We start from the raw sequence: 24,908 nt of genomic DNA, 5'->3' as shown, positions 1-24,908 counted from the left end.
CAACCGAGGTGCCGTAACAATTTGGTTGACGTTTTTTGGCAGAATCGAATCTAAGACATTTCATTTATTATTGACTACCACTATAATATGGATAATATTCAATTTTTAATTCAAGATAAAATTGTAGCGATGGTCACTCAACTTTAACCGGATTGGAGCAATGATCCATCAACTAAAAATCCATGATCATTGGTCCCTTAACTCATCAAATCGTGTAGCTATGGTCATTTTTATCAACTCCGTTAGATTTCCATCAAAATGAGTCATGTTTGAAGGACCGTTGCTACATCTGGGTTAAAGAAGGGATCATTTTTTCAATTGGGTTAAAGTTAATGGATCATTTCTCCAATTGAATTAAAATTGAGGAACCATAGCTACAACTTTTCACATTTGGTTTTCCATATTTTCTCCTTGATTCAATCTCATGTGCAAGACACGTGACTCATTTTGATGGAAGTTATAACAAAATTGACGAAAAGCACTGCGGCACGTGACTCATTTTGATAGAAGTTATAACAGAGATGATGAAAATGAATATAATTGCATGTTTTTATAAGTTAAAGGACTAATAGCCATGAACTTTTTGTTGAATGACCATTATTCCAATTTTTAAAGTTGAGGGACCATTTTACTCTAATTTCTACTCTCGAACCTTTATAATATGGATAATACTCACTTAACAGTACAACTTTCATAATCTCTACTAATTAATAAAACACTAATTGTCAACCAAAACCCTATGAAATTACCAGTTTAACTCTTTAATTAAAACAGAACATGAATAAGAAATATGAGGCAGAAATGTAATTTCACACAACCAAAACAAAATATCTTTTCCTCTCTCCTTCTATTTCAAAAACAAAAATAAAAAAATTTCTCACACACTTTGTATGTGCCCATATATGCTACTATATATGGTTCATTCTCATATAAAAAATCATGCAAAGATTATCTTAGGAAAAGATCTCTTAAATTGGAGAGCATTTAATTATTCATATATTTATACATATATAGAAGAAATCAATAGTTTTGGTAATTATTAACATTCTCATAATAAATCGTCTATTTGTTCTTTTTAGATGGATGACTATATTAATCTTCAATTTAATTGTTTTATTTTTATTTTTATAAAATGGTATATAAATGATGACCAAGAAAACAAATAGTTCTAATTATGATAATTGTATGGTCAATATTTGTCAATTACAATTTACAAGTAGGTGCTAAAGAGGTGCACAATGGGTGGATGCAATTATAATTCAAAAAGTATGTCCTTCCTCCATGCCCATCACCTTGTCCATCCACTTGCCATTAACGTACTTTTACTATACAAATTATATGTTCGCAACTGTTTATTACTTAACCATTATTTAAAGATAACCTATGCAAATGGTGGATTGTTCTTATGTTCAGGCCTTCGTTTTTAACACATTGGGACATGTGTAGATTAGTGTAGAGTATTACTTGTAATAAGAATAAAAAAATTATTCATTAAATCAATAATTTCAAGATTTTCAATAGCTTTTAGTTGTTCAAGAAAATATCTCAGACGCATTGAACATCGATAATTTCAAAGTCATTTATTAAATCGATAATGTCAGAACTCTCGACAACTTTTCAAAATTTCAAGAAAACAACTCTGACACATTGAACGTCTTTGGCTAACACCGCACAATTTAATTAGAAATGAGATTATTGATAACTTCAAAGTCATTCATTAAAGAGTGCATTTTTGCTCATACCATATTCATCACCATTGAATGAGTTTAAATTTTAAAATTATGTCTATCCGCTACATAAATCTCTTTTATTAAATCGATAATTTCAGACCTCTCAACAACTCTGTAGTTTTTTAAGAAAATATCTCTAACACATTGAACGTCTTTGGCTAACACCACACCGGTCTAACCAGAAAACGGGATAATCCCAATGCTAGTCAACGCTTAAAAACCCTAACCCTGCAAAGTCATCCATTCCAACGGTTCTTATTGGAGATCAAGACCCCCCCCCCCCCCCCCCCAAAAGCCCACAGACTCTAGACATTTCCTGAAAATTTCAAATTTAAATATGGAAGCCAATGTCATTGATAGTTTTGACGCGGAGTAGAGTGAATTTCCCAAAAAACCCCCAATCAACAGCCTTTGGTTTTAGCGGCCCGCGCACAAAATATTTCAGGATAAATAAACCCGAAATTGGAATTTCACACGAAACTCAAAGACTCCTCTCCCCCATCTCGCCACCACACCCTCTCTCTCTCCGCTCTGCCTCCAACTATTTCGCTCAGTTTCGCTTCCCGCTCTCTCTCTCTCTAGAAGCGGAAACCCTAGCAATCTACGATCACCAGTAAGCTCTCTCTCTCTCTCTCTCTCTCTCTCTCTCTCTCTCTCTCACTGAGCTAATTCTGGTCAGCGAGATTTCTAGGGTTTTTGAAATTCTGCATAATTACAATTTAGCCATCCGATCCTGGGTAATTTTACTCTAGCTCCTTGCTCTGTTGGAATGCTTATTTGCTGAGCTTAATTTTGGCTGTTTGGTTCTCCAGCTCTGGATCTCCGATCATGCATTTACTTTGATTTGTACTTTTTGGTTGGTTTGCAAATATCATTTTTGGTTTTTTGTAATTTGTGTATGCTAATATGTTTGGATTTTGGTTGATTTTATTGTGCATTGTGGAAATACGAGTGTTTGGTAGCTGAGAAAATTAATGGAAAGAGTGAAAAAGTTAAGCGCTCATGTCCTTTTGTTTTTACTTTTTAAAGGTAAGCTGAAATTTCTGTGAGTTTTGAATTACTGTGGTCTTTTGGGGAATGTGGTTGGGTATTTTTTTTTTTCCAGTTTTACTTTTGAGTTTTAGGGTGTGATTTGAAGGACTAATTGGATGCATCAGATGCAGATACTTTTGAAAGGGATAGCAGGAATGTGATTTGAAAAGGCTAAGCACTTATAACTTGACGAGAGGACTTAATTTTTGTCCTAATGTTTGTCTTTCTCCCAAATGGTGTTTCATGTGTTGGGATTGTAGACCAGCTGTTTCTTCATTGTTTGTGTTCCGTTATGCTCAGCGTTAATTCTGTTGGTTTTCTTGGATCTCTTTTGTGAAAGGCGATGGGAAGAAGGCAAAGGTCGTATAGAGTTGCGGAGTGTTTTCTGTATTATGGGTAGTGTGGTGGTAAAGGAATAAGAAGAGGTTTGAAGATTTTACTAGGGAGGGGTCGATGTTTTATGGGACAAAAGTAAGCTTTTGGGCTTCAATTTAGGTTTTTGCTACTTTGAAATTGTGGGGAAATTCCATTTTTCTTGATCCTGTATTTGTTGTTTTTACAACTAATCTCGGATGATGTTTTTTGTATGCGTATGCAAGAGCTTTATCATGTTTGCTCTGTTGTATTTAGTTGATACCTTGTCCTCAAAGATTGTAATTGTTTGTTTTTTTTTTTAATAAAACTTTGTTCATTATATAAAGTAAGACCCTATAAATATGGATTGACGTATTAATTGTTTCTGATTCTTTAAAATGGATTTTGGTCAGCAGGTTTGAGATCTCCGTCTTGGGCTTCCGCAGTTTGGGTGGTAGTTTTATGTGAATGGGACTGTCCTGAACCTTTTGTTCAGGATAATCCAGTTTGTTGTTTCTCATTCTTTACAGGATCTACTTTCTCCTGATCATCTTGATCATACTTACTGAATGGTAAGTGAACTTGTTGTTTAATGTTAGTTAGATAAATATGTAGTTGGGGGGCATGCTTGACTTAAGTTGCTTCGATTGTGTACAGGGTGAAGATTTGGATGACTAGAGAGTGGGCAGGCAGGGGTGGATTTCATTTGCTTTGTCTTGGTGTATATCCTGTATGTGAAAGAACTTAAGTGGATTTTAATTCTAAATCAGCCATGGAGTGCAACAAAGAGGAGGCGTTCAAAGCAATGCAACTATCAGAAGTAAAGATGCGAAACAGTGATTTTACAGGAGCAAGGAAGATGGCACAAAAGGCACAAAGACTCTTTCCGGGAATTGAGAACATTGAGAAATTACTTACAGTCTGTGAAGTTCACTGTTCATCGGAGAACAAAATAGGATTTGAAATGGACTGGTATGGAATTCTTCAGATTCAGAAATCTGATGATGATGTAACCATCAAGAAACAGTACAGGAAGCTGGCGTTGTTACTTCATCCTGATAAGAATAAGTTTGCTGGTGCAGAGGCTGCTTTTAAGTTGATTGGGGAAGCCAACAGGGTGCTAACAGACCAAGCAAAGCGCTCTACGTATGACATGAAGTGTAGAGCTCAAGTGAAAACTGGTTCTTCAATACCATCAGCTCACCCGTCAAATGGAAACTTATTTGTCAGGAAACAAAATGATACTCCTCAGTCACAGTTCCCACCGGACACATTCTGGACATGTTGTCCTTTTTGTAAGATAAAATACCAATACTTCAAAGATTTTGCAAATCGATTGCTGCGCTGTCAAAAATGCAGAAGAGCCTTTGTTGCACAAGATTTGGGTATTCAATCTCAGGATGCTCATCCAGAATCTGTTGGGAATCAATTTCCAAATCGAAAAGAACCTCCAAATCAGGGTACTTCAAATGCAGCCCCACAAAGTAATGGTGGTACTGGAAAGCCATCCTCCACACAATTTCATTATGGAAAGGCAACCTCAAATCCGCCATCAAAGGCGGGAATTGCCACTGATGTTAAAATATCCCAGTCTGGTCCTGTGAAGTCTCCTGTGAAATCCAAGGATTCAAAAACTTCAGGAAATATGAACAAAAAAAGAGGAAGGGAATCCAGTGAAAGTTGTAAACCTTCTGAACTCAATGAAGGCCATCACCATAGGAGATCTTCGAGGATCAAACAGAATCTTTCATACAATGAAAATCTAAATGATGATGATGATTTTGTGAGTCCGCCCAAAAGGTCGACGGATAGTCAATTTTCCAGTGATACTGAAATGGAGAGGAAGAATGCAGCTGCGGATGGTGGGGTATCTAAAAATAATAGTCAACCAGGTTGTGCTACTACTGCTGCAGTGGGTGGACATAAGAAAGAGGCAAAACAAAAGGTGACTCGCCCTCTAGAAGAATGTTTGCCCAGCAAACGAAGCAAAACTGCTGAATTCGAGCAAAAGGTGGAGGAAGCAGCTATGCCAGATAAAAATGACGATAAGCCCAAAGCTGATAATGGTTCTGGACCAAATTCAAATGTCACATCCATACCAGCAGGCGTTCTGGTTCCTGATCCTGAATTCAATAAGTTCATGCTTGATGTGGATACGTTAGAGAATGTGTTTAGTGCTAATCAAACGTGGGCTCTTTACGATCCACTAGATGGACTGCCCAGATTCTATGCTCGTATCAAGAAAGTGTTCTCCCCCAGATTTAAGCTGAGATTCACCTGGTTGGAGCCCAGTCCAGATGACCAACGTGAGGTTGCTTGGTGTAACAAGGAGTTGCCTGTTGCTTGTGGCAAGTACACGCTTGGTGCCACTGAAGAAGTTACAGATCATCTTATGTTTTCTCATCAGATGCACTGCATAAAAGGCAGTGGCAGAAGCTCTTTTTTCGTATATCCTAAGAAGGGAGAAACCTGGGCCATCTACCAGAATTGGGATATTGGGTGGAGTTCGGAGCCTGAAAAACATGTACCGTACAAGTTTGATTTTGTGGAAGTATTGTCGGATTTTGTCGAAAATTATGGCGTTGGAGTTGCTTATCTCGGCAAAGTAAAAGGTTTTGTCAGTCTATTTCAGCGAAGGGAGCAGCATGGGGTTGTCATGTTTCAAGTACCACCGAATGAGCTGTATAGATTTTCTTATCGAATTCCCTCTTTCAAGATGACAGGTACTGAGAGAGAGGGTGTTCCAGAAGGATCCTTTGAGTTTGATCCTGCTGCTTTGCCCACCAATTTTGATGACCTCATTGCTTCGAAGACGGACAACAGAACCATGAATACTGAAGCTAATGGTTCGTCATGTGACATAAGCAAAAGCAAAACCAAACCTGTAATGAGTTCTGGGAAAGTGTGCGCTGCTGAGAAACAGGAGAAGAACTATTCAGAAAGAGAGACTTCAACACGTAGATCTCCACGAATGTCGAATGGCGAGTTTGCGAATTCTGTTAAGCTAGAAGCAACTCAAGGTATTACTGAAGACAATGGCACAAACCAGGGTAACCAAACTCAACCCAGGGTAAGTTCTACTCCGCGGAAGGCTGATGAGAGTATCAACACACCAAAGAAGCATCAGAAAAATGATTCCGATGGTAAGTCTTTCAGCCTTAGAAGATCACCAAGGGATGTAAGCAAGAACATTCCGAGACCAAATGTATCTGTGAAGTGCCCAGATTCCGCCAACGATACAAGCCATGCCAGCTTCACTCCGACTAAAGTCAACTCTACTTCTAGTCAGGCACATTCAAGTGTGAAGGATCATCCTTCTGTCAGTTCCTTGAAAATCCCCGTCGCCCCTTCATCTTCATCTCCTCTCCATATTTTATCCCGATCTCAGTTCTATGACTTTGATGGGCAAAGGTCCGAGGACAAATTTCGGCTTGATCAAATCTGGGCGCTGTATAGTGATAAGAACGGGATGCCTAGGACTTATGCACAAGTTAAGAGGATTGTGTTGAAGCCAAATTTTCAACTCCATGTAGCGTTGCTCGAACCATGCTTACCAGAAGACGCGAGTGAACCGGTTTGTTGTGGGACATTTAAACTGAAGAGTGGTCAAACCAAGGTCTTCTCCCGCTCGTCGTTCTCTCATTGTGTGAAAGCCAAACCTAATGGGAAGACGATGTTTGAAATATACCCCAGGAAAGGTGAAGTTTGGGCATTATACAAGAACTCAGCGAAGGGTGAATGCGAAATGGTACAAGTCCTGGAAGATAACGACGAAAGCACAAAGGTTGCGGTTCTGCCGCACGTTAACGGATCCAAGTCGTTGTTTAGGGCCCCAAGAATCCACAGATCGAAGAATGGCATCATCGACATACCAAGGGCTGAGTTAGGTAGATTCTCTCACCAAGCTCCGGCTTTTCTTCATACCGGGGAGATTGACATCCAGCTTGCAAGCTGCTGGGAGGTTGATCAGGTATCAATTCCTGGTACTATTACGATCGTTTTGAGTTGAATTTAGCAATGTGGTAAATTGTGGCATCCTTTCTATGCTATCGATGTATCGATAACTCTTTCGGCGATGCTGCATGTGAAGAATGGAATGAACTTCAAAGTTATTCTCTCTTTGCTTTTCTTGCATTGGGACGTCATTGTGGCGGTATCATTCTGCCGCGATTAGTTTAGTCCCGGGTGCAAGAAAGGTCTAAACCAATGGCATGCTTACTTACATAGAATGAGTATTGGAATTACTCGAAGACTCTGACTTGCTAAAACACGCGTATGTGTTTACAAAAACATACGAAATAAAACAAAAATGAAAATATTTTTTTCAAATTACAAATTAACTTTCGATTTCTCTCTATCCTTTCCCGATTTATGACTTTTTTTCACTTCAAGCAAGTAAACCTGTCGTGATTGTGAGATTAGGTTAAATTACCAAGGTTCATATGGCCAAGTAATTTACCAGTGAAGGTGGGATTGTTTCAAACAAAGGGCAAAACAGTCCCAAAAACTGTTAAAAAAAATAGAAAAACAAAAATTAGTGGTAAGTAGAGGGGCATTCCGAGAATCGAACTCGGGACCTCTCGCACCCAAAGCGAGAATCATACCACTAGACCAAATGCCCGCCTTGCCGATTGTGATCTACTTAAAGTTAATTATTACAACAAATCAGGTTTAAAGTCCCCCAACAAAAAGCACGAAACCAGAAGTGTGCCGCGCCAGTTTCTGAGCTTTCTAAGCCCTCGAGTGCCGCTGCCCTCTTTTCTTCCGTTTCTTCGAGTCTTTCCGCCGCCGGCGACATAGTTTGTGCGATTATTATTCTCCCGGTACGACGCCATTCCAATCCACACGCCGAAGGGGGCTCCTCTCTCCCATCTCCAGGTCTTTCTCTCTCTCTCTCTCTCTCTCATATTTTTCTTAAAACTTGGGTATTTCGCATAGTGCACCTTACATGTTCGATGAAATGCTCATGTGAAATGGGTTCTCTGAAAACTTGAAGATTCTGATGAACAATAATACTTGTATCAATTGTTTCACAATTTCCAGTGATGGGTTTTGTTTCTACTTCTCTTTCAGCTATGTCTCTGTCTCTGTGATTGGGTAGAATCGTAATTTGGCTACATTTTTCTTTGAACCTAAAGACCTCAGTTTCTAAGGCTCCATTAGCTTCACACAAAAGGGAACAAATTTGGAAGCAGAATTTATTCCGTTTCTCTTTCTTTTTTGTTTTGCCCCTCACCTGTTCGATGAAATGCTTCGTAGAAGTGACTCTATTTCTCAGAGCTGTTCAAACTGTCCTTCTTTACTGTTGTGTGTTTTTTGTTTTCAGCTAATTAGACGTAAGTAGGATCACTCTACATCAAGGTGTCTTGTGTGTGAGTGGAAAGGGAAAATGTTGAAGCAAGTCTTTGGGAAGGTGTGGAATAAAGGGGTTTTTGTGTACGGAGGAAACAGAGCCATGCCTTGCTTGTATGTGCCCACGAGTGATGTTCACAATGGACAGGTACATTCGAAATCCTAATTTCCGAGCACCCATTAGCCTCATATTCTTGAATTTGTCATCACAAAGCCTTGCGGTAGTTTCAAACCAATGATTTTCTCTGAGAAAGACCTAAGAAAGTTAATAAAGATCTATGCTTGAACAAGGTTTGAACTTTTTTTTGTGCTTGGATGATGCCATGAAGATCTGCTAGCCATCTAATTTCTTTCCAGAAGAATTTTTCTAGTGATATCAACTGCCATCTGATTGTGCAATTTACAGGTTCATTGTGCACCGAGAAGTTTTTTCGGGGTAGAGGATTTCCTCGATGATGACAATAGCCGGCCATACACTTACCAGAAGGAGAAGAAGTCCAAAAATCCAACAAAGCATATATCATTTAAACAGCGCACCATAGCCTACATTGAACCATTTACACTCGATGTGTTCATCTCAAAGCGGTTTGTCTCAGCCTCAATCACCCACAGGGTCACAACCAAGCAGGTTGCAACTGCCGGTACCAACTCCAAAGACATTAAAGCTGTACTCAAGTCACGTTGTGACATACCTGCCTGTTTGGCCGTTGGCCAAATTTTAGCCGATAGGGCAAGAGAAGCCGATGTCTATACCGCTGCTTATACTCCCCGGGACAGGGACAAGTTTGAAGGGAAGATTAGAGCAGTTGTTCAATCCCTCATTGATAATGGGATTGATGTTAAAGTTTATCTTGATTGAATTAGGTTTTATTTTCTTCGGAGAATTTGGGAGGTTTGTATGTAAACTCTTATTTGTGACTATAAAGCATCTTTGCCAATTACTGCAAATTAGCTTTTTTCTGCTCTCCATATATATGATGAATTGGCAATTGTTTCTTCAAGAACTACCCTCCTTTACGAGAATGACTTGCATGAACTTGGGCCGGCAAGATTGCGGAGTCTCAACTAATCATATGACATTATATGGAGAAGTTAAGAACATGTGGAAAGTGTGATAAGTTTGAAACAACACCTCACCTTCTATAGGAGAGCAACTTATGTCGAATGAAGTCACCACTACACTAGCATTATGGTTCATGTGGTGTTGCCCGTTCTATGTCTTTTAAAGCATCTCCAATGGGCACATCAGTTTTTTCTGTCAAATTCTTAATTGATGGCTGATGTGGCATTTTGAAGTATGATGTCAAATTTATTTATATTCCAACTGGTATATTAGTTATTATTTTACCAACATATAGGGCCCACTTTAAAATAAAATAAACAATAAAATAATTTTTAAAGCTTTATCTTGTAGTGAATTATGGGCCAATTAAAAAAAAAAAAAATAGAATTGAAGGCAGCATCAAAATTGACACTAGAGGTCTTGCTGCCATTCTAGGTCAGCTAAAAGATCGTTCGGTTGGAGAGCAATATTTACTGTTAAAAGTGATTAGTTGGCATTCCACTTAAGATTTAACATCTTTTTTAGAAATGGTCTTAGGCGCATTGATCAGCAATGGCTTAGGCCATATCAGCAAAGTCACTAGGAGCCTAGATTGATCTTGGCCAGTCTTGATAAAACAAGAATGGCCAAAATAAATTTTTTATACGTACACGACTGATGCTAACATTTTTTATAAATGAAGCTTGGGGAAAATTTTGACAAAAAAAAAAATATCCTTAGGGAAAAAACAGGGTTAAGCAAAGTCAATTGCCAACTTAATGTCATTACAACAACCCACTGAATGTCTGCCACGTAGGCTGGAAAAAACAGATAGTATATTAACAGCCATGTTGAATGTCTGCCACGTGGATTGGGAAACAAAAACAAAAGGATATGAGTTGGATAGGATAATATCCAAAAATTAGGAAAGAAATCATCAAAGGAAATGCCGATAAATTTTAAGGTACGTACATAGAATGCAATGTGCATTTCTTATATTTTGCAAATAACACACACAAAATTCAAATTTCCATAGTGAACTCCAAAATGTAAGAATAAGAAAAAAGGAAAATCAAAATGGGAATTAACTAAGTTTTTAATTTTCAATATCACTCCAAAATGTAAAAACTTAGTTAATTCAAGTTATAACATGTGTATAACCCTAAGACAATATATTAACATCAATAACTATACACGTACTTTGTAGTTTGTACCACTATCTCGACGTGTCACTTGTGTTATCGTTACGCAAATAAGTAAGGATCGATACGTGTACAAAAAACTACATTACTAAAGCGCCTCGTGCATGCCATCTTAAGCAACATTTGATCATTATGCGCATAACACGACTTTGTTTCAACAGGCGAATGAACTATAATTAAATATTTCAAAAATATTTTAATTATCTAAAAGCGTTTTTAACGACTTAAAACATTCATACCACATTATTATTATTATTATTATTATTATTATTTTCTATAACCATCTAACCATATATGTTTTTTTTCTCTTCTCTTTATGTAGCTTAATTTTATTTTTGTTTAATGTTGGATTTATGGTTGATTTTTTATTTCACTTTTGATGCCCTTAAAAAAGAAGACCAAAAGTAAAAAATAAAAATAAAAGAGTTATAAAAGGAGGCCAGTTTGGTCATTGCAAATTTTAGGGTGGAAAAAGAAAGAGCGAATCGTCCTTTATTTAATTCTCTCTCTTTCCAGATACTCTCTCCTTCCCGTGTAACGTTCGTCGGATTCTCCCTCAGTCTCTGGTTTCTCTTGAAGGTATCCTCTCTTCTCTCTCCTCTCTCTCTCTCTCTCTCTCACACACACACTCTTTCTCTCTCTCTCTCTCTAACTATATAAACCTCTCTCTCTGTCTCTAAAACCAGAACCGGTTTCTCGCTGATTAGAAATTTTCTTGTGGTTCTAGGGTTTCAGGTTCTCTTGGCTTCTGTTTGGTTGGTGGGAAAGGTAAGGAAACGAAAAACTATTGAATTTTCATTGTTTGAATTTAAGTTTGAATGCATGTGTTTGCAAGCTCGGACTGTGAAAAAATATGCGGAATTTGATACTGGTATTGTAATTGTGCTGAATTAAAATTGTATGAGATCTGAGTTTTAGAGAATAGTTTGATTTTGTATTTTATGCTTCTATTTCTTCTCTGGGCAGACAATTAGATAGATAGATGGGGGTGTTAAATTGTTTGTTCAGAGGTAAAGCTTGATTGCTTGCAATTTTGCACGAGTCGGGTCGATTTTAAATTTAATTCAATTGGTTGTTGGATTTTTTTTTTGCAATATACTTGCATGATAGCCGACCCCACTTAGTGGGAAAAGGCTTTGTTGTTGTTGTTGTATACTTGCATGATCAAGACTGGGTTTTGAACAAATGATTGGTTTCGCTTGAGGGGATAGTAAAGATTCTCCTTTTATTTGTTGTTGTTGTTGTTAAAATATGCATCCGGGCTTCATTCTTTAGGGGCATATCCTTCATTCATCAGAATCATCACCACACTTGTGGTTTGATCGAATGAAGGTCTTGGCATTGCCATGGAAACATGAGGTTTTGTGGTACCCAAGGCTTTAGATGTGATTATATTTTGTGCTTAGAGTGGTTATGGCGGGAGTAACTTTATTACCGGTAATAACGAACAAACGCGCGCTCACTTTTGTTTTGGATTCCTTTTCCAAAGTAGTAGACTATCGAGTCCCTCAGATTTTCAACGGCTATTTTGCGTCACCTTAAGGAAATAGCATAAATCTCAGTAACAACGGCACTAGGAGAAAAACAGGAAAAGAAAGTGTGCAAATGAAATTTATTGGTCCTGATGCTACCAGATGTACCAAAGGTGCATGCGTGGCATTTGCATGATAATGCTGAGCCTCCTGTATCGGAAAAACTTAAATAGTCAAACCGTTGTCTTGATTTTTATTAATCATTCAATTCCGTTTAATTGAGTAGATCAGCTAACGGAGCAGATTCCTTAGAATGAACTGTGATATTATTTGCATGTACAAAATTTGCACGTGCAGTGTGTTTCTGTTCAGCCAATAAGTATGGTAAAACGGTCACGAACTTAATAGTCAAGCCATTGTCATGATTTTTACTGGAAATTTATTTATGTGATCAATTGTGACAAAGAATTTTCATTTGATTGAGGTAGTGAACCTACTAAATTTTCAACCGTTATTTGTCTAGTGTCTTCTATTTTATTATATCTGTCACTATTTAGTTTAAGTGGCGTTGATATAGTTGTAGCAGAGCGGCTTCTAGAGTTAGTCTGACTATTCCCACTTCCTGTGCCATCGAATATAATGTGATTTTGTTTGCAAATACATATGGTATAGTGGAGCTTAGGTAAATTAGAAAATATGAATAGTCCAGTGGCAGTGATACAAACTTTAATGGCGCTTACATCTCAATTGAAATGGGCATGTGCTTAGTGCAACTAAGATTTCTTGACACTTTGGGTAATTGGGCTTCTCTTGCATAGGATATGGTGGTGTTGTTCATGGTTACCTGGTAGTAAACCTACATATTGAAAAAGAAGTATAATTATTTGTCTTTAGGGGTGTACTCAAGCTTCATAATTTTCAAATGTTTGAGTTTTTGAGGAATGAAAAGAAAACTGTACAACTGTAATTTGATGGCTTAGCGAAGCAGAGGGAAGAGAAACTGGTGGATTGGAAAGGTTTCGTGGAGAAAGAGATTTGTGTTTCTCATGTTTCTAGTGAAATTACGACAACATTGTAGTTTTCACACTAGAGGTATGCTCTTTGTTGAATAAAATGGGGGATGTGACATCTTCCTAAAGGTGTGGAAGTTATTGTTCTTTCCATATGCACAACGTCATGCACACATACTGATCATGCATGCATATACCAAATGGCCACTGCAATGTATATTTATGTACATATATAGGGGTACACACGCATGTGTACACAGAGGTATATCTGTTTGTTTGATAACTTCAATGTTGTTTTAGATTTGTTTTATTCATTGTGTATACAGAGGAAGGGTTTTTATCTCTATAGGCAGAGCTTATGTGCACAGACCACCTGTCATACTTTAAACATAAAGGACCATCTGTCTTTTCTCCTTCTAAGATCCGTGCTTCTAGGGTTGGTGGTTTTTCAGTATTGAAACTGATTGATATAAGACAATGGCATGCCATTAGAAACCTTTTCTGTGTTATGCACTGAAATATTAAAGAGGATTTTGAGTTTGAACGATTCTTTTGGAATGACGATGATACTGTTCTACTTAGCTAAAATGTCCCAATGGATTTATTTTATTGCCTTCAAAAAAAAAAAAAAAATTCAATGCTGCTTAAGTTTTTACGTATAGCCAAAACAAGATGAAACATGGAAGGTGCTTTTGCACTCATTCCATTAATTTTTGTTTCTGTTGCTTTTACATTCATTTTCTTTCCTTTTCACTCTGTTTTTCTTTCCTTTTCTTTCTCATATTCGATTGACTCCTCTTCTGGACTGGATATGTGATTCCTGTGTTCTTCTGTTTTTAATAGAAAACAAAAGAATCACTTCATTACCAATTTGTTTGCAGGATTCATTTGGCTTTGTAAACCCGATTGTTTAGTATATGTATATACTATGGAACTAGATGATAACTATATGGAAACAGATAACAGGAAGGAAATAGAGAGTCCTGCAGAAGCGTTGAATAATCCAGAGTCATGTGATCAAATCCTCTCTCCTGCAGAAACATCCAACCCACTGAAGTCATCTGAACTGAAGATCCCCTCTTCTGCTGAAGCGTTTTGTGGACCTGCTGAAGCGTTGAATAATCCAGAGTCATCTGAACAAATCCACTCTCCTGTGGAAACATCCAACACACCAGAGTCATCTGAACTGAAGATCCCCTCTTCTGCTCAAGTGATCAGTTTACCTGAAGTGTTGGATAATCCAGAGCCATCAGAACAAATCCCCTCACCTGCAGAAACCTCCAACACCCCATATTCATCTGAACCAAAGATCTTTTCTTCTGCTGAAGTGTTCGGTGTACCTGAGTCTGTTGAAAAGAAAATGTCTTCTCCTGAGAAAGTGTCTAAGAAACCTGATTTATCTGAAAAGAAAACTGCCTCTTCTGCTGGAGCATCCAGTTCTGGAAAGAGGATCCCAAGATCATTGAAGGGAAAAGCTAAAATTGTGAAGAAAACTCTTGTTCAAAACAGTTTGAAAACTAGCAAAGGTACAGGTACTTCACAAGTTAATGGGAGGAAAAGGAAAAGGAATAGGGGTAACAACGAGAGTAGCAAAACAAGAGAAGAAGATGGCAAGAAGCTGAGTTTAAGTGAACAGAACCAACAGAATATCTTGAAAGAAGAGGCTACAGAGAAGAGCCATCAGGCTCAGAAGAATCCAGAAAAATTTGACGAATCCAAAAAGAGCCAACAAAAACGGAGTACAAAAAAACGACGTGAGTCAGACAAGAGTGTCAAGAGTGAAAAAAACAGTGAAAAACGTGATTATAAGAGAGAAAAGCTTGGTGGTTTGATCTTCATGTGCAGCGGAAAGACAAAGCCAGACTGTTTCCATTACCGTATCATGGGTGTTACACTGGGTAAAAAAGATGTCGTTTTAGGTATCAAACCTGGGTTGAAGCTTTTTCTCTATGATTTCGATCTTAAGCTTTTATATGGGGTTTACAAAGCATCCTCTCGTGGAGGCATAAAACTTGAGCCAAAAGCTTTTGGTGGGGCCTTCCCTGCTCAGGTCACATTCTCCTAGATCCACCTCCTTGTTTGCTTTTTTATAGTTAACCAGATTTATGTGCTGATGACTTGCAAATTTCAGGTGCGGTTCAATGTGGAGAAAGATTGTCTTCCCCTACCTGAGAGTGTTTTCAAGAGGGCAATAAAGGAAAACTATGATGGGAAAAACAAGTTCAAAACTGAACTTACAGTTCGACAAGTGAGATAAACCGCTCTCCTCTTATTAATTGCTATTTTTTTTTCTTTCCTGGACTGAAGTGCCATCATTTCGTTACATTTTTTGCTGGGTTGTATCCAATATATTCATTTCAGGTCAGAAGGCTCACAGCACTGTTCCGACCAGCTCAAGTGCATTCATCAGTTCTAGCCCCCCGTTCCCCGCTGGAAACAAAAGCTCGGGATCGGGGAGTTCATGAGGGGGTGAGAGAATCACGGCCGCTTTCACACAGGGATGCACGTACTAGAGATCCCTATGCCCATGCTGATGCAAGGAGGTACCCGGTGTTAGCTCATGAAAGGGACCAGCATGTTGCACACCGAGAGGTGGTACCTGCAAGGAGAGAGGAAACTTCTCATGATTTGTACCCAACTGAAAAGGAATATCGAGCTTATGGTCTTCAGGGAGACAGGAGAAATGTGACTTCTCTTCCAATTACTTCAGCTGTGGAATCTCGCCATAGGGACTATGAAGGAGAGCATCTTCTAAGACAGACAAACTTCATTTACAGAGATCCTGTTCCTGCACATCGAGAGAATGTTCATTCCGATCATCTCTACTTGAATGATCCTCTTACTCTTGGTGCTAGACATGAGTTGCCACCTGCAACATCTGCTACTGCCGTTGATGCATATGCAAGGGAGCCATATTATCGTTCCTATCATGGTTCTTCATTGTCGGACCCATACCTGGCACCCTATAGGAGAGATGATGTTCTGTCAGGATCTTATTCCGTTGGTGGAAGGAGAGAGAACTACCTAATTGAGGCTGATCCCGTGCAAAGGAGAGAAACCAGCTACGGACCAAGAGACAGGTACCTGATTGAGACTGATCCTGTGTATAGGAGAGAACCTGATCGTCATGTAGAGAGATTATCATTGTACTCGAGACATGATGCTGCTGCTGCTGATGCTTCATTAGGTTATAACCAGAGAGAAACCTACCAGGCGACCAACCCGGATCCTGTGCATGCACCAGTCTCATCTCGTTATGCTTTTGCAGGTCCGTCGTATACCTACCGCTAACTGGAGTTTTTGCATCCCCTCCGTCTATGCAGGGCGTTTCTTTTCTTCAATTTTTTTTGTTAACAACAAAACCTAGAAAAGTAAAACTTTGTGTCAAATATTTAAACTTTCGTATCGAAAGTATGGAGTCTTGAACTTTTCAATTGTTTCTGTTAAATGGTACTGCTAAAGGTGGTTGTCTTTGATAAAATGGTATGATTTCCATACCGGAAAATGCTAGGGCGACCACATTTTGTAGAATACATCTAAACGTCTCTTTGTTAGAGGTAAGATCTACTCGTATTGTGGACTTTACTCTTATTAGAGAGACGGTTTCAAGTTGTTATACCAACTATGGTGGTGGCTGTGTTGCTGTCTCTGCTTTCCCTCGAGATAGCAATCAGAACGCCACGAAACGAATCGAATCGACATTAAGGAAATCGTTCCGTTGAAGAAGATGAAGTTACGGGCTGGACCCCCCGTACGTTAGTCCCTCGTACAAACACGATATTCCTTGGACTCGAATGTTCGTGTTGGGTTGCACTCAGAGATGGGCGGCTTTGAACCGCGACAGAGGAAGGCCGGTTCGATCAGTTCAGGTACTGCATGCCTGACGTCTTAAACACGTTTGAATCCAATCATGTATACCAAACGAGGCCCGAGAGTGACAAAATATAATTCTAGTTCTTACGGTAACAATTCTAATACACTTTTACATCTGCCAAATTGGCAAAATACAGTCGAAGTACATTGAGTTCCGTTGCGTTTAAGGGAAAAGGAGAGGCGTCCTGACGATTAGTTCAAGCATACGAATGATGTCTATGGCGATCACGATCCTTCTCCCGGGAAGCATACGAGGAACTGTGATAGTCACGATCTCGTGACGAGTGATGTCTTGATTTATCTGAATGCCCCCCTGAATCTTTCGCTCTATCCCTTGAACGATGACTTCGATCCCTGTTTCTATCCCTCTCGGCCTCCTCTCGATCTCGTTCCCGGTCAGAATCCCTGCCCCTATCACGATCCCGGACCCTTTTTCTGTCCCTGTCCCTGTCTCTCTCCCTGTCCCTCTCTCTGTCCTTGCTTTTATCACTGCTTGATTCCACGCGGCGTTCAGACTTGGATTTCGTATTGACATCTTCTCTTGCCTCTCCCTCAACAGCCATGCTCTTGGATTCATCACCACTCTCTTTAGAGTCCTTCAGCTTGTCAACGGATAGCTTGACCAAGACACCCTTTGATCCACCAGATTCACGATTGACTGCTGTTGGATCCTTTGAATTAGAGGCATCGTCAGTAGCTTCGGGAGCATTCTTCGGAACTTCCTACAAAATAGCATTGAGAAAGAAAAATCCATATTAAGTACGTAATTTCCATTCTCTTCATATCCTACAGTTGCTATTCTTGCTCGCACTTTGCAGCCAGCGGTCCTGCTGTTAAACCACCGATAAGCAGGTGATTGTACGTATCCAATGAACCTTCCTAGAGAAAAAACAGTAGCCCTTGAAATATCAAGATGCAATAAGCTGCTGAAAAATGGCAACTGCTGAGAAAAGAGAGAGAATATCGTAGATCCCCTGGCTCTAAATAAATCATAATGGAGAGGGGGGAAATTATAAGAAAAGAAAAGGAGTCAGAATTACCTTTGTAACTGGCTGAGACGAAATCCATGACTTGTTGGAAAATGTAAAAGAGTCGCCCTCTTTACAGACCGGTATGTACTTTGCTTTAGGAAGGCTGTACAAATGAGCCAGAACCCTACAAACTTCGTCAACCCCTGATTTCTCAGCATCAAATGCCTTCCACCATGGCGGATTTTCAGGAAGTGGTACTTGAAATCTCCGAGCAGCAGCATAAACCACACCACAAGCAACAACCTCGCTCTTGAATCGAACACACAACGTCGTCCGCAAACTGCAGTAAAAAGTTTGTGAGAATTTAACCAACAATATAGCACATTGAAATCTTCAACATTACATGCACACATATACCAGGTAAACAGAGAATTTTAAATACATAAAAACCAATATAAAGTTCGAAGGTCTCGAAGTCAAATGGAAAGCCAAGTACAAGGAAAGTAAATAAGTAATTGGCGTATGTTGAAATAAGTACCTGTCATTTGCTAGATTCCAGGCTTCTTGTGTTAATTCCGGAGGTGTTTCCAAAGTGGCAAGGTAATTTGATATGAACTTATGAGGATGTTCAACATGACAGATGAAACCCATCTCTTTCAAAATATGCCTTTCTGTTCTACTCAACTCCATCTTCAAGTCCGAATATTTCTGAAAAATCAAAAAGACAAAAACATGGAAACTTTGATACGCTTTACTACGAACTCCATCAGTGCGATGATAATAAAAGAAATGAAACCATTCGCTTACTCACACCAAAGAGGGAGACAGTAGATTTGATCCGTTAGGTTCTAAGGGATGATAATGAAAAACAATGATTGTAATACGATATCTATAATTCTATACAAATATAGCACATATTAGCTCTAACCTTTGAAAATGGGTCCAAATGCTCAATGGGTAAGTTCTCCCTCCTAGATTCCATCCTGTGGAAAACAATGATCACCTGTCTGGCTTTCTTCGGGCACTCCTCCAGTTTCGATGCAAGCCACACACAACTAGCGGCAACTTTCTACAACAAAACACCATGCCACATGAAAACAAAACCATTAGTGCAAGAGCGCTGATATTTCGCTTATGAAATAAGAGATTGGACCATTTAACCTACTCCGGCCACAGGGACGTCTTTTTTCCTAATAACTATGTCTACTACCTGGCGAAAAACCAAAAAGAAGAACACTGTACGCCATCATATAAGGTACATTTTCATCACCACAACACAGCACAAACACTACAAGGAAAAAAGTTACAAGGAACAATTCAATGCTCTCAAGTTTGGAACACGGGTTTTTGAAAGAACATCTGCCAATACAAATATACAAGCAAATCAAAGATATAAGCACCGCAAAACCTCTAACTCGCGGCGTGTGCTTCGAGTAATCGCGATAAATCTATTAAGTGAATGCACAGATAAAGCAAATACCTTGACATTGAAGCGTGCAAAGGACTTCTTGCAGTAGAAGCGGTGAAACAGAACCTGACCAGTCGCCATTACAGCTTGAGGTCTGCAAGTGATCAAATCAAGCAAAACAAAATTTAGTAATTTCCCCTCAAATTAAAGAAGAATCACAAATTCTACGAATTTAAACAAACAAAAAATGGAAACACCATACAATTTGAGCAAAATTCCGCTCTCTTGGATCAAATCACAGCCGTAGATTCTGAGCGTGGTCTCCGTGGCTTCATCTGTCCCGTCCTTTCTCGACGGCGAATTCTGTAGCTGCTCGTCGGTCAGGTAGAAGGTGTCTATCGCCGTGTATATCATCGTAGAAACCCTAACAAGCTTCTGCACAAAATTAAATTTAAAAAATTCGATTAAATCTGAAAAAATAAACTGAAATTTTCAGAATTTGCAGAGACAAATTGGTAATTGAACGGACGAGATTTAACCTTTGGTTCCCAAGAAGTTAATCAAAGAGAAGCATTGAGACGAAGAAGAAAGGAGCTCTGAGATACTCCAATGGCGATTATATGACGACGTACCAAGTCAGTGTGTTTTTGGGGCAAAATTAACTGTTTTAGGTTCAGCTCCCTGTTTTTTTGGGTTGTTTTCAATTGGCCCCTTTACTTTGGTGTTTTTAAAATTCCTGCCTATTTAATTCACGAGTAATGCTAAGGAGACGAAATTTGCAAACTAAATGATGTGTTACAATAGGAAATGAGTACGCTTATCAACGTTTAAGTAGTAATTCAATCATCAACTTTCATATCATTTAGTTTACAAAATTTTGTTTAAGGGCTCTTGATTCTCTTTCAGCAGCTACAAAAATACAAGCTTTTCCTATCTAGCAAGCGTGACTCGAGAGCGCAAACAGAGATTCTTAGCTATTCTCGGTTTAATGAAAACGGAGATTCTTAACTATTTTCAGTTTTATATAAAGAGATATTAGATATGTATTTCTCTCATCACGTGATGCTACACGTAAAATTCTCCCAACGGGAGAACTAAATATCAGATAACATAGCCCATAGGCATCTGCAAGAATCAATAATGTTACAGAAGGCTAGAACAAGCATCTGATCGTGTTAGATCCGCACAGCACAAGGCCCCCGTCTCTTGTTGTTGCTGGCCATCTAAGCACGACAAGTTTTGCGAGAACAGGCTATGAAGCTGTTCAGTTGGTGGAGGAAACGAGAAGAAAGCATGCAGCATTGACAGGCCAGCAGTCTTTCTTAGCCAGACTTTGATTTGGTTCTGGAAGCACGCAGTCTGCTCGAGAGGGGAACAATGACCTCGAGAATATTCTGGAAGAATCCTTTATCGTAAATGTTATTCTTAACCACAGCCTCTGCATCTTCGAGTGGGGATCTTCGGAACATGGCTCTCCATTTGCTCTCTGGAGGTTTTCTTTCACTACTTATCCCACTGATACTTGCTTTGAGTGCCGCAGAACTCGCCCTTGCTTCATTTAGCTTCTTCTGCCAACTTACGTAGTCTTGCCACTTATACGTCTGTTTCAAAAGAAGTACACACGATAAGTTCCACTGTTTCAGCAACGAAAGAAGCCACGTTCTTTAAAAGTTTCTTTTTCCGGGGAGTTCTTCTGTTGCAGCGGCGAAGCCTAATGAACCATCCCCGCCTGATTGAGTATTACCTCTATGTCCTTCCCTTCTTTGGAACTTTACCAAGATATTAACAAAATAAATTATTGGACAAAGTCGGAGAGAGAAATAGACCTCATTAGTTGTAGTGTTTGTGAGACAAAGTTTTGCATGGTAACCAAAGAAACCCGCCAATAGCAGTGCAACTATTGCAAGAAACACCATAAGAAGTATTTGAGTGTTGTAGTCCCCCAACAACCACTGTCACATATCAGAAAAACAAAATTAAGCAATCAATGACACGGAAAAGCCGAAACAATGGTCAATGCAATGAGCAACACTCAAAACTGCAGTTCATAACTGGAGACATCATGGACAGTGAAGACTGACTAGGCCTTTTCTACAAATTCAAAGTGAAAAGTTAAACACCCAGCACAAGCAGCCTCATCTCCATGTAAAGACGGTCTTTTTCGTGTCCAGAAACACAATAATAGCAAGGGATCGCCAGAAGTGCAGTAAATCAGCTTGACAATGAACAGAGTATACAAGTTTTTTCACTAATGTATGCTTATGGAAACGTTTTTGAAATGTGCAGAGAACAAGAATGCACAAAAAAGTAATAAACTTTAGACATTTGAATTATTTTCTCAACTGAAATTTACTTTAATGTCCTATAGATAACAACCACAATATCATTGGAAGCTACTGCTCGTCTCAATCGCCAAAACAAAACAAATCAACTTACCTGCACAACATGTGGTGTTAAACTGCGAAAAGAATTATCTACACCATAATAAACTGCAATGAAGAATTAGGGAAAGGAACGCCAGTTAGGTTCAGAACTTCAGATGCAACACTATCATCAAGTAGGAGGCTTGGTGCGAAACTCAATTTACCAAATCAACTTACCAGTTAGAATTTCAATAACTTTGTATTCTTTAACTTGTCCAGCAAGAATTAACCCAATGGCCACTGTTCCATATATGCAAAGTAAAGTGTGCCTGAAAAAGCACTAGATAAATGATAACAAACACACAAATAAACGAAAACAACATATAACCTCACAGCTATAATAAAGTTAAAATTGGTTGAGCATTTAGACTAGTGACTTTAAGACAGTGGCTTGGAGTTTCTCCAGTGTAATTTGCTGTGAATTTCAAGAGTGAAACGGAAAATTGCACGCCCTAAAACCTCATAATAGACCGTAAGTTCTAAAAGTTTTTTTTTTATCTTTATTCATGTCAACATGATACACCAAGAAAGGATTGCTAAATTTCAAACGAGATTCTAGATGGTAGCCTCGATTATCAGTAAGCACATTATCAAACCGTAAAACATTGCTACCCAACAAAATCTCTATCAACATGTGTAATAAATTAATTGGGAAGCATAGGCGGTGGATAAAACAAAAGGCCATACAACACAAATAAACATTCACTTACTGCATCAGACAGAAGAACTCACCACAAAAGAAAAGCTACGAAGTACTGGGTGTTTCTCTCACCTATACAATTATTCTGTTATCAAACAGTGGTGTCAAATTTACAATAAGCAACAAATGGAATGTCCAAATATGAAGGAGGGAATGGACGAAAAAAGAAGAATAGTTAAGAGCGTTCCAGACCATCCATCCACAATGATGATCAAAACGGGCAACACATCGATCACATACACTGCAATGCTTTGACCTAGCAGGTCTGAACCACAGAAGAAGAAGGACAAGAAAAAAGGAAATTAAGAAAAGAGAAGGAAGAAACAGAGATCACATAAAAAAAAACGAAAACCATGGAAAGAATCAAATAAGTCATTGAGGGTGAGAACTTACTTCGGAATTTTGCATGTTGGACATTCTTTCTCAGAATATATAATATTATCATAGGGATAAGCAGAGAGATACAGAGAAACATTATCAGCCCTTATTGTTCCTGGATCAGAAAAGCTAGCTAATAGAAAGAGCAGAACACCAACACCAACAGCCCACAAGCTTGCATACCTGAAATAAACAAACTTGCTTAGAGGATCCTGTACTAAGAAGACTTTACGTAAACTTAATCTTTGACGCGTACCTGTGAATTTCACTAATATAATAGCCAGGAATGTAACTGAAGGAAGAAGTTGCAACTAAGTAATAGGTTCCTCCTACTATTGCAAGATACATGAACTGCAATGAAGCAGAAAGCTAATGATTAATCCCGAATCAAAGACAGAGAGAAAAAGAGTTCCTAGTTTCTACATCACTCAGCGTAAAAATCGAAGGGACTCATACGTTACACCTAGTTTTTCTTCTTCTATTGCAGCATTTAACCACCTAGATCCTAGGGACTGACCATTGACCAATTCCTAATGATTCTTTCAAATTTACCAACTTTAAGCACATTCATACATCGCTAACTTGAAATACCGTAACTTGGGAGCATCAGATCCTCCATCCTCAAATTCCTCGAATATTTCTTACCACATTTCCTCACAATTTGCCTCCTCGCTAAAGATTTCTCATTTCCTGCTTACTCTAAGCAGAAAAAAACCAGCAATTTAACAAAATGCACTACCAAATCGCACGAAAATTCCATTGCAAATGCACATCCATAACACGAAAAACCAAACCTTTCGATGGGTCATCCAATAAAACTGAGTTCATATTTAACCAAAAGCAGCACCACCGTAACCCTGAATGAACCATAATTGAACCCACAGATCCAATTCTCAAAAAACCCACAAAAAGTTACAACTTTATGAACAAAGTCAACCAACCAGAACCCAAATTTCCAAATTTCCAAATTTCAATCACAAAAACAACACAAAGACAATTCCGTTTCTGGGAAAAAAAAAGGAACCTGTAAGATTGGATTGGGTCGATCACAGCAGAAATATTCCACGGAGGCTATGGCATTAGTACCCCTGGCTCCAAACACAAACCCAACAAACCGTCTGCACAGAAATATCAGAAATTAAATCTTAGAGAGAGAGAGAGAGAGAGAGAGAGAGAGAGAGAGAGAGAGAAAGAGAGGGTGCTGAACTGGAAGTAATCGTAGGCGCCGAAGGTGAGGAAGTGGTTGATGCGTTGTATGGGGGTGCCGTCAAAGATGGGCCATTGGCCGCAGAGGAAGGAGACTAGAACGAGTAGTGTGACTAAACCATGGCACACCAGAATCCACTGTACCTCCATTCTCTCTCTCTCTCTTCCTTCTGTACTGTTTCTCACTCCTCTGACTCTCTGTCTGACCGAGAGAGATGAGAAAGGCCGCCGGTTGATTTCAGGACTTGCAATTGCAGACTGCGCGCGTCTTTACCAAGAATGCGTCAACTGCAAAAACGATTTCAACAAAACAAAAGGAAAAAGGACAAATTGGTAAATTTATTTAAAAGGTTCATTATACCAAATAATAAAAATAAAATAAATATAAGAATAAAATAAAATATAAAAATAAAAACATAGGATGGGAGAGTGATTAGAGTAGTTCCACCAGGGAACCTTTAGGCCGGCACCCAGCCAATCCACTCCAGCCGAGCAGATAGGCTAGCACCCAGCCTAAGCTGGTCTCTAGACCGACTTAGAATGTGCTGAGCGGTATTAAATATCGATGATATCGGAAATATCGGTAGTCCAAATATACAAAAATTTCGATGGAAATATCGGGATATTATCGATATCGATAAAAATTGAATAAAAACTACGAAAATTGTAAGAAAAACTTGGAAATTTTTATTGAAACTTTGCAGAATGTTTATTTAGTCAATTATCTATTAGTTTATCACAAAAAATTGGAAGGA

General features: G+C 38.8%; 5 protein-coding genes and 1 non-coding gene across 8 annotated transcripts; 3 read left to right on the top strand and 3 right to left on the bottom strand.

Annotated features, from left to right (window-relative positions):
* Positions 1 to 2,188: 2,188 nt before the first annotated feature.
* Positions 2,189 to 7,228, top strand: LOC126619171 (uncharacterized). 2 transcript variants are annotated; one of them, XM_050287456.1, is made up of 3 exons: positions 2,189 to 2,343; positions 3,533 to 3,688; positions 3,774 to 7,228. In XM_050287456.1, the coding sequence occupies exon 3, from the start codon at positions 3,889 to 3,891 to the stop codon at positions 7,123 to 7,125; it is 3,237 nt and encodes a 1,078-aa protein (XP_050143413.1). In that variant the 5' UTR covers positions 2,189 to 2,343; positions 3,533 to 3,688; positions 3,774 to 3,888; the 3' UTR covers positions 7,126 to 7,228. The 2 variants fall into 2 exon arrangements, with proteins under 2 accessions (XP_050143413.1, XP_050143412.1); XM_050287455.1 differs by having other exon boundaries at positions 2,200 to 2,343; positions 3,530 to 3,688.
* Positions 7,229 to 7,665: 437 nt separating this feature from the next.
* TRNAP-UGG (transfer RNA proline (anticodon UGG)) lies at positions 7,666 to 7,737 on the bottom strand. The gene has a single exon. It is a non-coding gene; the product is annotated as a tRNA-Pro (tRNA).
* Positions 7,738 to 7,793: 56 nt separating this feature from the next.
* Positions 7,794 to 9,472, top strand: LOC126619172 (uncharacterized). The gene is made up of 3 exons (XM_050287457.1): positions 7,794 to 7,994; positions 8,443 to 8,616; positions 8,875 to 9,472. Exons 2-3 carry the CDS (start codon positions 8,506 to 8,508, stop codon positions 9,325 to 9,327), a joined length of 564 nt encoding a protein of 187 aa, XP_050143414.1. The 5' UTR covers positions 7,794 to 7,994; positions 8,443 to 8,505; the 3' UTR covers positions 9,328 to 9,472.
* Positions 9,473 to 11,174: 1,702 nt separating this feature from the next.
* Positions 11,175 to 16,628, top strand: LOC126618423 (uncharacterized). Of its 2 annotated transcripts, none has more exons than XM_050286480.1 (5): positions 11,175 to 11,291; positions 11,440 to 11,480; positions 14,076 to 15,244; positions 15,326 to 15,442; positions 15,556 to 16,628. In XM_050286480.1, the coding sequence occupies exons 3-5, from the start codon at positions 14,123 to 14,125 to the stop codon at positions 16,483 to 16,485; spliced, it is 2,169 nt and encodes a 722-aa protein (XP_050142437.1). In that variant the 5' UTR covers positions 11,175 to 11,291; positions 11,440 to 11,480; positions 14,076 to 14,122; the 3' UTR covers positions 16,486 to 16,628. The 2 variants fall into 2 exon arrangements, with proteins under 2 accessions (XP_050142437.1, XP_050142438.1); XM_050286481.1 differs by having other exon boundaries at positions 11,181 to 11,291; positions 14,232 to 15,244.
* A 501-nt stretch (positions 16,629 to 17,129) lies between these two features.
* Positions 17,130 to 20,142, bottom strand: LOC126618424 (cyclin-L1-1-like). Its single transcript, XM_050286482.1, has 7 exons — positions 19,986 to 20,142; positions 19,709 to 19,881; positions 19,519 to 19,600; positions 18,967 to 19,107; positions 18,577 to 18,746; positions 18,108 to 18,378; positions 17,130 to 17,789 (listed from the first exon to the last, which is right to left on the bottom strand). Exons 2-7 carry the CDS (start codon positions 19,858 to 19,860, stop codon positions 17,265 to 17,267), a joined length of 1,341 nt encoding a protein of 446 aa, XP_050142439.1. The 5' UTR covers positions 19,861 to 19,881; positions 19,986 to 20,142; the 3' UTR covers positions 17,130 to 17,264.
* Positions 20,143 to 20,447: 305 nt separating this feature from the next.
* LOC126618425 (probable protein S-acyltransferase 17) lies at positions 20,448 to 24,448 on the bottom strand. The gene is made up of 10 exons (XM_050286483.1): positions 24,155 to 24,448; positions 23,972 to 24,065; positions 23,204 to 23,298; positions 22,963 to 23,130; positions 22,762 to 22,834; positions 22,602 to 22,654; positions 22,047 to 22,138; positions 21,883 to 21,935; positions 21,273 to 21,398; positions 20,448 to 21,047 (listed from the first exon to the last, which is right to left on the bottom strand). Exons 1-10 carry the CDS (start codon positions 24,301 to 24,303, stop codon positions 20,769 to 20,771), a joined length of 1,182 nt encoding a protein of 393 aa, XP_050142440.1. The 5' UTR covers positions 24,304 to 24,448; the 3' UTR covers positions 20,448 to 20,768.
* Between the last annotated feature and the right edge of the window lie 460 nt (positions 24,449 to 24,908).

The sequence above is a fragment of the Malus sylvestris genome, chromosome 4, assembly GCF_916048215.2.
Source record: "Malus sylvestris chromosome 4, drMalSylv7.2, whole genome shotgun sequence".
NCBI classification, from domain to species: domain Eukaryota; kingdom Viridiplantae; phylum Streptophyta; class Magnoliopsida; order Rosales; family Rosaceae; genus Malus; species Malus sylvestris.
The sequence above is the reverse complement of the archived record's forward strand: the minus strand, read 5'-3'. Positions and strand labels throughout refer to the sequence as shown.

What these genes read in the sequence shown, in the direction of transcription:
- LOC126618425 (XM_050286483.1), bottom strand. Translation starts at nt 24,303, where the DNA reads ATGGAGGTACAGTGGATTCTGGTGTGCCATGGTTTAGTCACACTACTC. An exon ending in GACCCAATCCAATCTTACAG is followed by an intron (nt 23,299 to 23,971) that starts GTTCCTTTTTTT and finishes GCTTCATTGCAG; the next exon opens with TTCATGTATCTTGCAATAGT. An exon ending in CCAACATGCAAAATTCCGAA is followed by an intron (nt 22,835 to 22,962) that starts GTAAGTTCTCAC and finishes TCTGTGGTTCAG; the next exon opens with ACCTGCTAGGTCAAAGCATT.
- LOC126618424 (XM_050286482.1), bottom strand. Translation starts at nt 19,860, where the DNA reads ATGATATACACGGCGATAGACACCTTCTACCTGACCGACGAGCAGCTA. An exon ending in AGCGGAATTTTGCTCAAATT is followed by an intron (nt 19,601 to 19,708) that starts GTATGGTGTTTC and finishes GATCACTTGCAG; the next exon opens with ACCTCAAGCTGTAATGGCGA. An exon ending in TGGAATCTAGCAAATGACAG is followed by an intron (nt 18,379 to 18,576) that starts GTACTTATTTCA and finishes TTTTTACTGCAG; the next exon opens with TTTGCGGACGACGTTGTGTG.
- LOC126618423 (XM_050286480.1), top strand. Translation starts at nt 14,123, where the DNA reads ATGGAACTAGATGATAACTATATGGAAACAGATAACAGGAAGGAAATA. An exon ending in GTGGGGCCTTCCCTGCTCAG is followed by an intron (nt 15,245 to 15,325) that starts GTCACATTCTCC and finishes TGCAAATTTCAG; the next exon opens with GTGCGGTTCAATGTGGAGAA. An exon ending in CTGAACTTACAGTTCGACAA is followed by an intron (nt 15,443 to 15,555) that starts GTGAGATAAACC and finishes TATTCATTTCAG; the next exon opens with GTCAGAAGGCTCACAGCACT.
- LOC126619171 (XM_050287456.1), top strand. Translation starts at nt 3,889, where the DNA reads ATGGAGTGCAACAAAGAGGAGGCGTTCAAAGCAATGCAACTATCAGAA.
- LOC126619172 (XM_050287457.1), top strand. Translation starts at nt 8,506, where the DNA reads ATGTTGAAGCAAGTCTTTGGGAAGGTGTGGAATAAAGGGGTTTTTGTG. An exon ending in GTGATGTTCACAATGGACAG is followed by an intron (nt 8,617 to 8,874) that starts GTACATTCGAAA and finishes TGCAATTTACAG; the next exon opens with GTTCATTGTGCACCGAGAAG.